This window comes from Archocentrus centrarchus, chromosome 14, assembly GCF_007364275.1.
Source record: "Archocentrus centrarchus isolate MPI-CPG fArcCen1 chromosome 14, fArcCen1, whole genome shotgun sequence".
NCBI classification, from domain to species: Eukaryota; Metazoa; Chordata; class Actinopteri; order Cichliformes; family Cichlidae; genus Archocentrus; species Archocentrus centrarchus.
The window spans coordinates 29,676,989-29,694,827 of record NC_044359.1 but is presented as its reverse complement, the minus strand read 5'-3'; the positions used below and the strand labels follow the sequence as shown (position 1 = coordinate 29,694,827).

Below are 17,839 nucleotides of genomic sequence, written 5' to 3'. Positions count from 1 at the left end.
TTCGCCCACATACCAAAATTTTCAACAATGTTAAAGGAATCGAGGACACTGCGTCATAATCACTCAGCAGGATCTATCTCCACCTCTCTCTATGTGTATCTTGTATGTACTTTAACAATTGTGGGTGGAGGTTTAGGGGTTATAAACATACAGTATACTGTAATGCATGAGTGCACTTCAGACATCTCTAACATGGATCACAGCAACAATGTTAGTGTAAATCGGCCACCTTTATGGTCCAGAGACAAGGTCGAAGGAAATCAAACGAGGATGCCACTGAAGAGCATTTGGATTGGCGTGTAATCTTATGCAACAATATCAATTCCAAATCGTGAACTCCGTCTCAGCTTGTTAATGGTCGTGATTTGTCAGGCAACTGTGAGGAAGAACACACAGAAAGGTGAAATGAAGCCAGATAAAGCAGCATGCCCAAGTCCTAATTTCACTAACTCTCAGTTTGTCCTTGTCCCTCTGCCTCTCCACTGGCATTGTCAATAACAGTGTGGCTCATGTTACCCTCTGTTAATACTTGCAGCAATTCTTGGACTCCGTCCTAAACTACTCCCATTTCTCTGTTTATCATTATTCTGATATGTTGAAACAGGCGTGATGCAATAAACAAGATCTGATTACCCAACCTGGCAGCCACAATGACTGACACAGAGAGTCTGTGTGCAAACACCTCCAAAAGATGACGCCAAATGTAAATACTTGACTCCACTGATATCCAGCAGCAAAAGGGCTAGGCATACACATGCACACAGCTCAGCCCACACTCACTGGCTCATAGGCTCTATCAAAATGAACAAACAGAATACCCCTCTGATACAAAAATACAATGACAGCAACAGACACAGTTCTGTTTTCCGTGGCTGAATGTTACACCAAAGGCGCTAAGTTGTTGTTTGTGTCTTTGAAGTACAGAGAGTCTCAGCCTGGCTGTCATCTTTACAGAAAGGCATGCAAATACAAGAATTAATGAATTACTCTAAAAGGAAAAGTCGGGCTGGGAGAAAAACAGAAAATACACCTGTTTTTGCTTTAATGTGAAGTCCCTGCACCGTTCCACGGAGTAGCTAGTGTGATGTGAGCAACTATAGTGGCCAAAATCACAACAAGATTAGCCAGAACGTTTCGAGAGTCAGAAAACACAATATGACTGTTCAGGGATGAAAGATCAGTGATACACTATAGTTTAGGACAGTCTATAAGAGTAGATTACATACGTTGCTCTTCTGCTGCATGAGCTTTTTCTTTGTCAAAAACTGTGGCTATGTTTGCAGTGAGCTGTTTTAAACTGTATTTTATGTAGAAGTGTTTTGACAAAGAGACAGTAGCCATAGGTTAGGCACTGCTTTGCTAACTCTATCATTAACGATAGTTCAAACTAAGCTTTGATGTTTGGGTAGCTTAAGGTCCCAAATTTAGCAGTGCCGGTGAGGCATATGAGGGGAGGAGACGGTGTTTGGTGTCTATAACTAGTGCTAACAGACTAAAACTATGCTTCTGATTTCCCCTGATTTAATTTGCACCTCTGAGTTAGCAAATGCTATTTAACTTTTTTGAGATTATCTACTGATCCCCCCTCCTTTTTTCTTCTGGATAAAGAAACTCCAGGATCTCTTTCCTCTACAGAACCTCAAAAGTCTTTGGAAAAGCACACAACACCACACCTCAACTAATAAATTTGTTAATTTGTAACTGCACTTTTATTAATTAGTTCTGGGGTCTGAATTTGATTACATTTTTCAAATTGCAGCGAGGGCACAGTCGTGCATAAATGGAGCATTAAGTTGCTATTCAAGGCAAAACATCAATTTAATCTTATGAACCTTCCTAATCTTAAGAGTCGCTCTTAAAAATGGCCGTAGATTAACGAGTACCTCCTACACAAGAACAGATGGCTCAGAGAATCTTAAAAGCTCCAGAACTTGCAAGCGTAACCAAACACGACTTATTTGACTGACATTTTTACCCTGTGTACTAATTTGTCTGCAAAATAAGTACTAATGGTTTCTATTATATATAAAAAAGTTACAGGACCAATAATAGCTTTGTTTTAGTTTTAATTTGTGCTTAAAAGTAATCTACACCTTAAGCAGCAGCTCAGTCAAAAGAGGTTTGCTTCATTAAATAAGAATAAAACATATGTACTGTGTGTTTTTTTTGGTCTTTTTATGTGATTCATATTTTTTTTATATTTATGTGTCATCAGAAAAAACTAAATTATGGAAAAAATAGAATAAATCATAAAGACAGCCTTTTTTAGGACACTGTAGATCCCCTGAGATACTTACTATTATGTTTCTCTTACATGTCTGTTCTGCTGTGGCATGTCAAGACAGCAGAAAGAAATGAAACTCATATGGCATCTTTATAGCATATGACATTACTGATATAAAATTATATTCACACACCTCATGTTATTAGCTCAGTAAAACCATATAAGAACTTCTTTGGCACACACAGGGCTACAGTAGAAGGAGTTCTGATTTTCATGTTTATGCCTTTTTCTTCAGTGATTTACAGTACTGTGCAAAAGTCTTGAGCCACACCTCATTTTTTGATTATTGAAACATGTGCAAACATAAAAGGAAATACAGTATATAAGGCTAAAACAGGGTTTGCGCAATTCTAATGAGCTTGACAGTCAATATTTGGTGTGACCACCTTTATTCTTCAGCACAGCCTGAACTCTCTGAGGCAGCTTTCTTGTCATTTCTTTCAGTAGTCTTCAGGAATAGTTCTCCAGGCTTCTTGAAGGACATTCAAAGCTCTTCTTTGGATGTTGGCTGCCTTTTGTTCTGTTCTCTGTCGAGATGATCCCACACTGCTTCAGTAATATTGAGGTGCAGGCTCTGGGGAGACCAATCCATGACTGAATGGGTATTCTTCTATCCAGGTATGCTTTTACTGTATTGGAGGTGTGTTCGGGATCATTATCATGCTGTAAAATGAAGCCACGGAACATGAAGCCATTGCCAGTGGTATCACTTTGGACAAGATCCCCAACACCACTGGTTGTAATATAGCCCTAAACCATGACGGAGCCTCCACTTTGTTTTACAGATGGCTGCAGACACTCACTATTGTGCCTCTCCCCTGACCTCCTCTGTACATACTGATTATGATTTGAACCAAATATTTCAAATTTAGATTCATCACTCGATAAGACCTTTGCTGGGGCAAAACTACTATTTTATGCCTGTCAGATTTTGTTATCTTTGGCATTTTTCATATGTTTAACAAAAAAATAAAAATTAGGAACAAATTGTGTGTTTTTATGAGAGGCTGCTGGTAACAAAGTGTCTAAAGAGACAAGACAAAAGAGACAAAAAATATTTTACTGATCTGAAGGGGAGATGAAAAATATTGTCTTTTAGAGCGGTATTTTCACGCATGTGAATTTTAACATCGACTATGGGGCACACAGGGACTGGTCAAGTTGAGACGATGCACAGCAAAACAAAGCCTATAAACGGTTGCATCAAATAGGTGCCAAACTTACCGAGCACGCCAAGCCGATAGTTCATAGTGACCACGATGACATTTCCGTAGGCAGCAAGGACGCTACCATCAAACATGTTCCCTGAGCCCTCCATGTAGGAGCCTCCGTGGATGAAGAGCATCACGGGCTTCTTACGACGATCCCGAATATCTGCGTAGCACAGATCAATGCAGGTGTTTGTTAGTTTTAAGTTTAACAAAAGAGTTCATATTCAGCTTGTGTATCCATGGGCAACAGGCAGTCAACATATATTAGTTCAACTCCTTAAGTCCTTGAGTATTGTTTGGAATTTTCTCCTGAATTAACATCTCCAAAATTGACAGGCCCATAAAAAGCAATAATCTTGGTGTCTAAAATTCTGGACTAGTAACAAGGATAAGGGTACTTGTCCTTGTTACTAGTGAACAAAGAACACATATTTTACCTCTGCCTTGTGACAGTAAGCAGTAAGAAGGTGAAAATACAAAGGCTGAAACATTTGTATCTGGGAATAAGTATCTTGTGTTTGTCTCATTGCGTTTATCTCCTATGTTTTATTCTGTGATGTCTGTTTCCCCTGGCCTGAGCAGCGATGGTACCTTCCCGAACTGTTATTCCCCTCCATGTTTGGAGCAAATGGTGCAGGCAGTTCTGATGCCCTCACTGTTATTGGTGTCTTTGTGTCCATCAGTGTGTTGCTATGGTTCACTCTGTCAGCCTGTGCACCCCCCCACCCACCCCCACCCCTTCGTCTGTGGTACGGCCTGAGCGTCTGAGTGTGGATGAGGCTAAGAGAGCTGCCAGTGCAGCCCAGTTAGGCTGAGCGTCTGCACTGTGCAGGGCCTGTAGATAATTTGTATGAAAGCCAGACCAAGTGGAAACATAAATAACAGCCACAGCATCTGTTTACCCTGATGAGCTTCAGCACTCAGAGATGGAGGAGACCGGGAGATAAGAGGAGAGAAAGAGAGATAAAGGAGGTGGGGGGGGGGGGGCAAGAAAGAGAGAGGACGGAGATGAAAATAGGGCAGCATGAGTGAACTGACGGGGGTAGAGAAATGCACGGGAGCATCACACCCAAAAAAAATAAAAAAATGAAATAAGATATGATGGCATAGATGAAAAATATGAAATGTCATACACAGTGAGGTACACTGATGAAGATTCACACAGGATTCACACCGTATTCACACAGACACACATACACACACAAACTCTTGCATAGGCAGCTGCGATGTTGAGTCGCTATGGAAACTGCTTCTCGCTAATAGAACTGCACCAGCCATTCCATCGCACCGACTCACTGAATGCCTGTTGCCGTGGTAACAAATTCCACTCACGTATTTGCACACCCGCCTGCATCACCACCTGAATCTCAGGTTACACATGCACTTGGGTGTGTCACTCACAGTCGTGTATGCAAACTCTCACACACACACACACACACACACACACACACACACACACACACACACACACACACACACACACACACACACACACAGACAAGGGAACCTGGTAAAATGGCACACATGGCTTCAAACATGCAGACGTGTTTTATAGATTGCATGTACGACACAAGCAGGCTGGCTTAAAATAAAAACTTTGAGTTGCACACTCTCATGTGCTGCTCTTTTTCCCTCTCTTCTTCTCTGGTGTATTCAGAAAGCTTGGCTGATTTCCCAGAAGATACGTAAACAAGTTCAATTATCTTGGCATCACCAGGACGGTATAAAGGAGTGACGTTTCAGCAGGCGTCATGAGCAGCACTCAGAGCGACACCATACCTCAAACAGAGAATACGAGCAGTGATATGTATCTAGATTTTAAACGCCCAATTAGCCGTGTTAAATTTTGAGCTGTGTTCTCATACGCCACCAATGTTAGGGTATTTACCATTCTTGACATAAGGCTTTCAGACCCACAGTGGGATCAAGCGGGAACCACAAGGGCAGAAAAATTAAATGCCAGAAACTGCAGTTTTTCACTTGGCCACTAGAGGCTTGCTCCAAAAGTGAGTCAGTCCTGAACAGTACTGAACAGTATAAAGCAATGGTTCGCAAACTTTTTTCATCGTGCCCCACTTTGCTAGATGAAATCTTTTCATGCCCCACACAAAGCGAGAGAGCGGGAGGGGGTGGTGGCGGGGTGGTGCCCCCCCCCCCCCCCCCCCCCAAAAAAAAAAAAAACAACAAAAAACAGCATGATGGCTCTCTGTACAGTAATCCCTCGCTACTTCGCGTTTCCTTTTTTCGCGGACTCGCTGTTTCACGAGTTTTCAATCAATATTAGTGTAAAATATTTATTGCTGTATTTTCACTGTTTTGCGGGTGTTTGCGGTACTCCTTCTTCACATGCGTAGTATGTGTTGTACAGTAATGTATATATTTGGTGTGTAAGTGTGTGGGGAGGGTTTATAAAAACTTAAAATAGTGTATAACTACTAAAATAATGTATAAGTATTAAAATAAATATAGCGTCCCTACTTCGCGGATTTTCACTTATCGCGGGTGATCCTGGAACGTAACACCCGCTTTAAGTGAGGTAGAATTTCACTAGTCGCTATACTAACGCACATGCTAACGTTATTTCCTTGTTCCACCGTGAGATTTAATCGGATGTTCAACATTTGTTCTGCATGACTTTTCTCCCAGATCATTTGTGCCCCACCTGTCATGACCCCCACAGTTTGAGAAACACTGGCATAAAGAAACACATTTACAGCCTGGTAGGAAAAATATTTTGGGTCTCTACGGAGGCAAATTCATAACTCAAAGGTGGGTGAATATTTTCATAACTCAGTCTGGAGTTATAATAGTAAGGCTTTAAGTTAGAGTCCATGGATGATTTAATTGACAGGTGTGCCAACACGGGCCTGTAGATGCTGCTAATGAGTCACTGAACTGTATCTCTTTGACATGTTTCTGGTATTGGTCCTTCTTTTGTTTTTGTTGTCATTTTTAATGTAATAATGCAATGTGATGCAACCCATCTAAGAAATTTGTACTTTAGTTTTGGTCAGTGAAATTCTAGAATAGCACTGTTTCTTAGCACTGATCCTGAACTGGATTAGCAGGCATGTGTGCCCCTGCATCGCTAGCATTAGCGCCACCCTCTTGTCCACACATGGTAACTGCTGTCTCTAAAACACCAACATGATGGTGACGGTCAAAACCCTAATGCTAAGGCTTTGATAAATGGTGCCCGAACCCAGTGGGTGACGCCATGGTAGCTATGTTCATTTATACAGTCTATGTAAGGAAACAGAAGATGTCACCTTCATTAACTGCTCTACTATAACTCTGTGATAGTAGAAGCTAATTTAGCCTCGAACGGAGGTGAAATGGAAATAATGGAGGTCTGGTTCTTTCTCATGCCACAACAGACACTAACTTGAGCTACATCAATTCAGGCCATTTATCAGACTTAAAACGGATTGACGATCTTCTTTCCATAAGAAGTTGTAACCGCTAACACTTAGAAACAGACTGAAAAAAGTTGGACTGTCCTTCAACTTCTGTCATTAAACTTTGTAAAAGTTCTATTTTTCTCCCTATGTACGAAGCATAATGTGTATCTCAAGTGCTATATAACATTTTTTTTTGAGGACAGATTCTTTTGTTTCCACTTGTGTCACAGATGACATCTTTAATATCAAACCCAATTTTATATTTAGCTTGTGTCCAACTCATCTTACCAAGAAAAAATATTTTCCCATTGGAATTTTCATTTGCTTTTTTATAGGAATTAGCTCCCAGCAGCTGTAAGAATGTATAACCATCACTGCTCCCAACAAAAATAGAACCAATAGTATGTACATATTGTATAGCAATAGTATATTATTTCCTGTAGTTATATTCCTGTACAGTATATATTATTATTATTATTGTTAATCTTGTCTTGTTGTGTTTTTACATTTTGCTGCTGTTATACCTGAATTTCCCCTTTGCGGGACAATAAAGGCTGTTTCTTCTTCTACCAGGGGCTGCTAAACAAATGCATTTGATTATTTGATAATCAGCAAGTGTGAGCACCTCTACAAAAGCAGAGGTTTTTGCAGTTTGCTGGTCTGAAGCATTCTAGTGTGTTAACTCAATGCCATAGTCTTCCCAGGAGTGGACATCCCACCAAATTCACCCCAAGGCCAGACCGCGCAATACTCAGAGAAACTGCAAAAAAAATCCAAGAGCTATTTTTCAGAGTCTACAGGCCTCAGTTAGCATGTTAAATATAAGTTTATGGCAACACAATCAGAAAAATAGTCATATATGGCTTGTTTAGAATGGTTGCCAGGAGAAAGCCTCCTCTCTACAAAGAATATAGCATCATGGCTTCTAAACAAACCTCGAGACATCTGGAACAATGTCAGTGCCATAACGCCCACATTTGGAGAAAACCAAACACAGCGTAGCAGCACAAACACCTCGTACTAACTGTCAAGCATGGTGGTGGAAGGGTGATGATTTGGGCTTGTTCTGCAGCCACCAGACATGGGCAACTTGCAGTTTTTGAGTCGACCATGAGCTCTTATGTATACTAAAGTTTTCTAGAGTGAGATGTGAAGCCATCTGTCCAACAGCTGAAGTGTGGCCAAAATTGTGTCAAGCATTAGGAGAAGGATTCCAAGCACAGTAGCAACACTGAAAAAAAAAAAGAATTAAGGTGTACAATGGCCGGACCTCAACCCACCTGAAATGCTGTGGCTACCTTAAGAGCTTAAGGTCTCAAAGAACTGAAGCAACGCTGTGTCCCAAAATTCCTCCAAAATTATGTTAAAAAAATGATAAAGTCATACAGAAAATGATTATGTCAAGTTATTGCTGCCAAAGGTGAAAATCTTCTTTTTCACATGACTGCATAACCATTTTTTTGTAATTCTCCTTAGCTGGCATACGGAGACAGAGCAAAGGCAATATGTCCTTATAAGTCTAATAATAACGAAGAAAATATCTGCTATCCAAATAAAGCCAATATGCAAGAAAAAATAATTAATTTTGGATAAAAGATACAAAGCTCATGAAAAGGGTAGATAATTAAAGTTATGGTAATACTGAAAGGTTGAAGAAGAGTTTTTACCCACAAGCCATCCGTCTGCTCAACTCTGAGCCCTAACTGGACTATTATTGCACAATGTAAATATTATAATCTATAATTCCATGTAAAAGTGTGTATAATGTATAGTATATAGAGTATAGTGTATAGTGTGAATTACTTATTTTTATTTTTTATTCTTCTTATTTATATGTGTGTGTATATATGGTTGCAGGTACAAAATACATTTCACTGTGCATTGTACTGTGTATAACTGTGCATGTGACAAATAAACACTATCTTATCTTATCTTATCTTATCTTATCTTATAAGTGGTATCTTTAATTCTGACAACATTTGGCAACTTTAGACTACCATCAGGTTAAAAAGAACATTTTCATAGTTTATACTGCATTATTAAAAATGTACATTTGCATGATGCAGGTGGGAATACAGGCATACAAGTGCTTAGCCTATGTATTCTCTAGTGATTTTGTCTCATAATATTTAAATTTTACAAAGTTGGAATAATTTAATGTGCTTAAGTGAGGGACACTTTAGAACAATTGAAAGGAGCTTAACACAAATGCAAAAATGATTAGATGATGCCGGGTGATCCACTCAGTCCAAATTCAAGCCTGTAAGGCCAAGAAGGAGCTCACTGTCTTTCCTTCCTTCCCTCCATAACACTGGCACATTATTCGCTTCTCTTATTTCCACCTAACCTGATACTGTCCTACTCAATATCCACCTCCGTCCTGCACAGGCATTCTCACATTAATGTCTTACTGTTTCCAACAGATACTGCCCACTTTCCATTTTTCCATTCCTCCGGTCCTCTCTCATTCATTCCCTTATGGAAATCTTCATTGATTTGGGTGTAAAAGTTTTTAGCCTGCCTCAGCACTTGAACAATTTTCGCACCCGAACCCACACCCAGGACTCTACACTTTCAAACAAAAAAACTTTCCAACAATAAAATGCTAATACTACTGTTTTACAACAATGTTTAAGAAACTGTGTCCAATCCATACCTAAACAATTAAGTGAAGAATTCAGCCGTGCCCTGGCCCTCCTGATCCTGTCAAGATCCATCAGGTGTTGGCATAAATGTCAAGCTCTACCAGTCTCCTACTCATCCACCCTCTCACTCTCTCCTTCTCCACATCTCTCACTTTCAAAGCTCTATAAATGTCATTTCATAATGCACTTGTCTTCATTATGACTGTTTTTTTCCCTCCTCTCCCCCTTCATTGCCCTCGCCAGTGCTCTCGCGGTGCTCAGCTTTTCCTTTTCTTTCATCTCTATTCAATCATTCTGCTCCTCTCCTTTACAATCCTGCATGAATCCTTCCTTCTGTTTTCACCGTTAAGAAACCACACAATTGGATTAGCTACATCTGTCCCTTTTTAAACCACAGCAATTAGAAATGCAAGGAAGAGAGAATTCAATACCGAAATAACGCAGAGCCTCAAATACAAAACACACAAACAGACACTGTCACAAACTGGAGCACACGCACTCACGCGTCGAGCTGCACATGCGCTGTGCTCGAGTAGACACACACATGCACAAATGGAAATGTAGCGCACTGTATGTGTGCATAATACTATGTAATATACAGTAAGTCTGGGCCCTGCACAAAAACACATGCACTAATTGTCTGCACTGATTTTGGCTGCATCAGTAAAGAGCAGTGAGAGCATCTCCCTTTGGCTCTAGTGAACTTGAAAATATACTACAGTGGCAGAAATATGTCCTTCACTTTTTCCTACTTTAAAAATAAAGGATCGGGTAGAGCCCAATAACATTATGAAGGACAATAATTTAGCCGACCGTTTCATGAGAACTTTAGTCCAAGAATAAAAGCGCAGGTGAAGAAGGACTGAATATTGATTTTCAATGATGCGTCACACTGGACAGCCAGAACATCAGAGTGTGGTTAATCAACCACACAACAACCAAGCAAGGAAAGTTAATTAGCTCCCCGTGCAAGCACGCAAAAAGCAGCATTTGTGACAAGGGCGGAATAAAAAGCAACTACTTTGTGTGTAGCTTTCATTTGGCTAAATGCGTGCCTGCGAGAAGGAGTGACAGATTTGTGTGCTAATAAAGGCAGTTAACACAGGACAATGTAATGTGCACATAGAGTGATGACGCTCAGATGATTATTAATACAGATAAGAACACCACAGCCCCCACGGGCTTTGAAAAATAGAGCATGAGGGGGAAAAAACATGCAGTTAAAATACCTTCATCCCTGGGTCTGTTCATTGAAGACTCATCGTGTTTTTTTGTGAGCGGACCTGAGGTTCAGAAAAAGGAGGGAGGAGAGACAAAAGACAAAATTCAAAAAGGTTGCATTTGCACAAAAAACAAAACAGAAAAAAAAAAACAAGAAAGGACTTCAGTGGGTCACTTCAGTGACTGCGTACAAGGATTACACACCGTTTCCTTTAAAAGATAACCCCCTAAAACTCATCTGTTTCATCTGCTTAGGATCTAGTCACGGACTGCCTCGTAAATGACCCCAGAGGCCACTTCTCCTCAACCCTTCTCCCAATCAGTCTTGACACACTGCTGCTTTGTAAAGAAAAATCAATAAACAGAATCAAGCCATCACTCTTTTCGGTCAGAAAAAGCAAAGGAATGCCAAGATACTGTGTGTCCTGCTCCAGCTCAGGATGCTCTTGCAGTCCTCTGTCAAAACGCAAGACATAAGGTGCCCATGTTCACTCCTGAATAAATGTGACTGCATACATATTAGAAACACCAGCCTGAAACATGACTTGTAAGTCTTTCCTACCTAATTAGCCAAGAGGGAGCCTTTTTTTTGACGTTTACACCACCTGCAAGGGTTTGTGACAGGATTGGCCTCATCAAGGTCAAAGAGGAGCTCTACATTAAGCTTTAATGGTGACACCAGTTAAATGCACTATAGGGCAGAGCCAATAACAAGCATTTATCACCGTGACCAGCCAACGCCCTGGCGTGTCAACCCCTGTAAGTCTTAACTGATAAGGATCCCATTAATTTGTTTTTTCTTGGCTTCCGTCAGCGGAGCTTTCCATCAGCAAACACTTAATGCTGTGTTTTGAGTCCTTCTCGGCCGATGTCTACTTGTTTTCGAGAAAGTCACGAAATACACTCACACACCTGCAGCCCCACACACATTTACGCCCACCGTTTCCTTATCAGCTCTTGCTGTTGTCCTTGTACACACCCAGCAGCAAATTTCCCTCTCCAGTTGAAGACCATTGCAGTCTTTAAAATTTACTCTATATGGGGTTGCCAAGAGGGTTATCACTCTGCTTGTGTGCTGCTGAGGTGCCTGTTTCTACCTTTTTGCTGAAAACCTCCTTGTGAAGTGATGGCATATACCCCTTTCACAGTACTTCTCATCTTAACAATGGAGACACTCAGCACTCCACCATTATAATGCTACATTTTACCATCTCTATGTGTATGAATATGGTTTCCTGGTATAAAATGTTTATCTTCCATCTAAATGGGACAGGATCAATGCTGAATGGATTTGCCGCATCCTGTGAGCACCATCATCGGGCGTCTGATCCAGAGAGCACTTAGTGCCATAGCAGGAGATTGTATAGTCGTTGGTCCTGGACTACAGAGCAGACAGGTAGGCAGACCAGTAATGGATAGAAAGCCACATTACTCCTCTGTCTTGTCAGCACTTCAACACTACTTATCACCACTCTAAAACCACACCTTCCCCATTTAATGGGGGACTACTCAGATTTCAGTTCAAATTCCTAATGTCTAATGAAGACTTAAACTTTATGTGAGGACTAAGCAGCATCGTTACACTTTGCCATGGAACAGTCATTGCCCAAAGTTATCCACAGTAAGTCTGTTAAAGATGAAAAAACACAGTATATGTATCTTGTACTGTTTAGTATTCTTTTCACTATCAAATAATCTTTTTATAGGCTTATCACAATTACTCAAAGCTCACTGTGAAAGCTTCAGCCATGCTAGCAGTTCTGTAATAGCTCCTACACACTGAGATTCCCGACATCTTACAAGTTCATTGCGAGTCACATGTACTGGTTCTAATGAACTTGTGTAGCACATCGAGTTTGATGTCTGGAAACTGCATGATTGATAATACCTACTGAATCCTGGACTATGATGTACAGCTATCAGGATGAAGCTGCAGTATGATGTAAAGCTACAGCTTTAATGCTTATTTCCAGGACAGTGATGATAACAGCCAGATGCTGGACCGCTGTTATGGAGCCACATTTGCACCATCCCAAAATCAAAGTGTATACATGGCTAAGTTGGTTTAAGCTACATTTTATCTTGCTAGCACTGACAATTCTAACATTCTGATGATAAGTGGATATAATCTCCTAAGCATATTTACTTTATCTGATCGCCACAAAGCACAGTGTAGATGAAGCTGATGGGAATGCCATTAGTTTTGCAGCCGTTTATTCATAAGTACTGGAATAAAAAAGGAATCCCCAAAATGACTCAAATCTAACCCAAACTTCAAAACAATCCATCAAAGAAATGTTGAGACATTTCTTATAAACTACAAATGTCATCACCACAGTGGCTCTACAAGAAACATCGATGGATCACTTAAGTCATTGGGATGAATCACTTTTGGATTCGTAGTGGAATTATTGTGGCTATCTTCCATCACTGCTAAACGCTACAGTAGCCAAACTTGTATGTGGTTAGATTTTCTGTATTTAGCAAGCAAGAGTTGCACTGAAATAAATGCTCATGGCAGTATCTGGGCCTTGACCAACTGGACTGAGGTTTGAAGAAATACTAAGTAGACCTAGCCAAAGGGAAAAACACACACTTTTTGGGTCAAAAACATCCATCCCATCTGCCTCCCATCAGAGGAGAAGCCTGCCGGTAGGCTGACTGCCACATGATGTAATGGGCCACTGGTCAGTGAAATGCTATGGCCTATGCAGCAACATTTAGCTCGGGTTGTCCCAATACTGCTTGACCTAATGCAGCTCCATCTCTCAGTCGACAGCGTTTCTGTTCGGTTCAGTGAGCTAGTGGCCAGTACGCAAGCTGTCTCCCGTCCCTCTCTATTTCCTCAGTGCAGTAATCGGGATGAAGCTGCAGTTTGTCATGTCTGTGGCGGCCTGTCTGCTTGACATGGTGTCAGACACAGCTTCAGTTCAACACCCCCAGTTCCTTTGAACTGATCCTATCCTTTTGCTCTCTATCTCTTCTACTGTGGCCCCAGCCTCCAGCTCCATCCTTGCCTCCACTGTCCTGCCTTCTGAAATATGGTTTTTAATAAAGAGCACAGTAAATGGCTGCTCTAGCGGTAATAAAAATGAAGGATCTCAGGCCTTTGGCTGGGGAGTGTCTTGGGGAAATAGGAAATGCGGTGAGACAGTGCTCTTGCCTGACAACCTGACCAAATGCTAAGAGTTAGAGTGGAACACTAGAGAAGGAGGTAGAGAGTAAAAGAGAGATAAAGTGAGAGTATAAATCTCACTATTCAATCTGGGAAAACATTTGCGTTATTTACATTACTCTACGAAGTTATTTGAATTTCATTTGAGTTGAAGAAGTAGCAGGCTACATAGTAGCCTGCTGGGGAAGGGCGCTGAGCTCATCTGCATTCAGAACAGTGACCCCTTCTACCGCCATCTGCATAAAGATGGAGGAGTGAGGATAGTCGAGAGGAGAAGGGATAGGGATGATTTTAGGGAGCAGAGAGCAGGATGGGTGAACGGATGCAGAAAGAATAGAAAGCTGCAAATTTCTTCATGTCTAAAGAATTACATGAAGAGCATAGTCAATAAGAGTATTTCTGGGTATGAAATAAAAATACCAGTCAGAAGGTGCATGACTAGAGGATACTACATAATGCTGAACTCTAAAAGCTCTTTATGAATTTGTGCTGCCAATTCATTTTGGCCCACCTACATCCGCTGTGCGTGGGAATGCAACTCCTCATTGCCAAACACAGCACAATACAGCCCCGGCATCCAACCTTTATACATGCTTGACCATCACTTTGGAAAACAAACCCACTAGTGTAGATAAAAAGCTCAGTCTGGCTGAAACACCCCTAAGAGTCTACAGACATAGATGATCAGTTAGGCCAATATCCTTTTACAAGTAAATCTTAAAACTCCTTAAAATGCCTCTAGGCACTTATTTGGGCAGCTATTAAAAAAAATTAAGCTGTCATAGCTGCAAAGGGTGGGCCGACATCATATTAAACCCTATAGATAAAGAATGGGATGCCACTGAAGCTCATATGCGCGTGGTGGCAGACGAGTGAATACTTTTAGCAGCATAGTGTAATTACTAGTTACAGCTGATAAAAATTTCTTACATTTCTTTGCTGATTTTGACCAGAAATAACCATTTATTAGGCTTTTTTACTCCAGAAAGGAATCATGTTTGCCTTCTCTGAATTCTGCCATAATTTTCAGTTCTTTGAGTGTTGTGTCTGTCTCGTAATATCTGCTACATTAATTTGCTATTTACATGTAGTACAAAAACCACAGTTGATGATGATCTTAATGTCAATTTAAACCAAAACATTGGGTAAGCCAAAATTTGGACCAATTAATGGCTAAAAAAAAAAAATCAAAAGTACAATTCATCATCAGGGGGTCATGAATGTCAAGCAAGTCTCATGGCAATGAATCCTATATTTCCAGAAATCCTATTCAAAACCATAAATGTAAACCTAGAGGAGGCCCTACAGGGGAAGTAATGTGATCAGCAATGAAATGGCGATACATTGTTTTGGAAACATGACAACCTACTATATTTCATGACAATTAATGTTACAAATGTTGGCAGAATTTAAATGAGCGCAAAAATATCTAGAGGAAAATGTTTCGTGGCATCAGTATGGATGCTGTGTTTGCAGATGTGGAAGCTATTAAAATAATGACCAATTACATCTCCAGCAAGGGGACTGTGTTGCAGCTTTACAATTAAAAAAATAATAATAATTAAGAATGCAAAGCCTAAGGAATTTATCCAAAAAAACATGATCTCAGATTGCAATAAAACTTTAAAAGTCACAAACACATAAAAAGGGTTCCATCCAACAAAACCACCAGTTTAACATCATGTAAACAATTTGAGAGATTCTGACAGCAGTAATATGTGAAAAATGTATCTGATTCCTGGGGCATATCACTCTCCTGCCGCCTCTATTTCTCTCTCACACACAAGGCAAAACATATCCTTGGGGAAGGCATCGGCCTTGTGTAAGTAGTGACCCGTGACAATAAGTGACAGATTCTGACAAGCAGACAGGACTACATGTAAAATCTGTCTCACTCATTTGCACACCTTTCCCTTTGGGAATAACACAGGAAAGCCTAAAATCATCCTCTCTGTAAATACATGTATATAGCTTACATTTTGCACAGCTCTAAGCTTTAATTCTGTCCTTGTACGCACATTTTCCTTTGTGTTAAGAGGAATTTTAATGACTTGACAATCACTATCATCTCTTTATACTACACTAATGCTCATATTTTCCACTTGAAATTAACATTACCATCTTTTTATTGGGCTGTGGAGCTTTCATCAGTATTATATAAGCTTTAATTCCAGTTTCATTATTAAAATACAACAATGTTTTACACCACTCTAGACTAATCCTAGGGCTAGACTTCATATATTTGCAGCAGCTGTAATGCATAAACATGTGTTTTGCTCGAATACTCTCAGGCAACTCTCAGGTGCACCCATTAATCATAGGCTTTTTAACATTTTATCATTAGCCTTGCTCACTATCATCAGCAGCATATGCTTTGCCTCTAAAGTCAGACTTTGATCCTGTGTTCTCTTACCTGCCCATCTGCCTTCACAAACGTTCTCCACTGGATCATTAATGCAAAAACTACACCCAGGTAGCCCATGTGGAGTAAACAAGGTTGTGCTTGGCAATGTATTGTATTTGTTATATATATTAATAACATAATAAAACAATCACCATATTGGCAGTGCAGCTTTGAGGAGACAGTTTCTGTGAATCATTGCATGAGATACTTCTTACAGTTAATCTTTGCCTGGCAGCGGGAGTGGCAGAGCTACTGTAAACATTATATAGGTTATTCCATGTTTTCATATTTAAACTCTTAACTGGTACAACCCGTAAAGTGAGGAACAGCAATGAGAAGATGAGCTAATGGTTCAGTCACACTAGAGTAAAAATATGATGGCAACCTCCTTACACATAGCAAAAATCAGTGGTTGCACATTGATTGTGATAAATGATTTTTTTTTTAATCTGCGACAAACTGCAAATAGTTGCAGTGACTAAGTTGAGGGTGTTGCACGCTCAACTTCTGCATGACCGCTTTTGATTACAAGGTGATTGCACAGGTTGCCTGGTGGGAAGCAACCTGTCTCCAAACTCAGACTGACAGCAATCACTCTCAGACAGACTGGTGAAGGTTTGCAAATAACTGCAATTTAATTTATAAATGCAGACTGCCAACACGTTACGATCATTCTGAGTCAGTCTGCGCTGATGAGCGCAACTCATTTGCGATGCGTCTTTTTGCAACAGCAGACTCGGCTCAACTGTTTGTATTCCTATATAAAAAGAAGGTTATGTAATTTTGCAACTGAATCACTATCCTGCAGCAACTACGCCACTATTCAAATTTATGTGGTTCTGGTTGGACTCTGAATGTAAGTATGTAATGTGAATTTTTGTGTATGTAGATGGCAACAGATTTGGAACAGACAGCAACAGATTTATGATATTTGACGATTTATTACAGTTAGTCTAAGTACTATCAGTAACAGATTACATGTAATTGTCAACATGACCCCATTTAATCGCAAACTGATAGCTGACTGACTCTGTCTGCTTGCCGCTTTATCGCCATCTCGATGCACCAAAGTTGCATTTAATATGGCAGACCGGGTGTGCAAGCACTCACAGACCTCGTCCTTGTTTTTGAAATTACAATTTGAAAGGCAACAAGATGGCAAGTTCAATGCATACGGTTGCAATAATTATGGTTGTTCCATGGTATCCAACCACTCTTTTCCCTAGTGTGACTGCACCATAACTAACAACTGTCTGAGCAGTGTTGTGTTATGTTGTCTTGTGTTGTGTTATGTTGCAACCGCACTGTCTCTGGGTTTGATGCTGTTGTTGTGTGAGTCTTTAAAAAAAAAAAAATAGATAGGAATTGATTATTGAAAACAATAATGCTAATAGCATTGATAGTACTGTCCTATTCATAATTGCTGGTAAAACACTGGTGGATTTCTTCTTCTGAAAATACCTGAATGATGTAATGTCATTTCTTAAAGGATAGTTAT

The 17,839-nt window shown here is 40.2% G+C and overlaps 1 protein-coding gene across 1 annotated transcript in view; it reads right to left on the bottom strand.

Moving 5' to 3' along the window:
* The window catches only part of nlgn2b (neuroligin 2b), an 85,364-nt gene that overhangs the window by 27,431 nt on the left and 40,094 nt on the right, over positions 1-17,839 (bottom strand). The window contains exons 3-4 of the mRNA XM_030746380.1: positions 10,771-10,824; positions 3,509-3,658 (exon numbers count right to left, since the gene is read on the bottom strand). Coding sequence (XP_030602240.1) covers positions 3,509-3,658; positions 10,771-10,824 — 204 coding nt within the window. The remainder of the gene's footprint in view (positions 1-3,508; positions 3,659-10,770; positions 10,825-17,839) is intronic.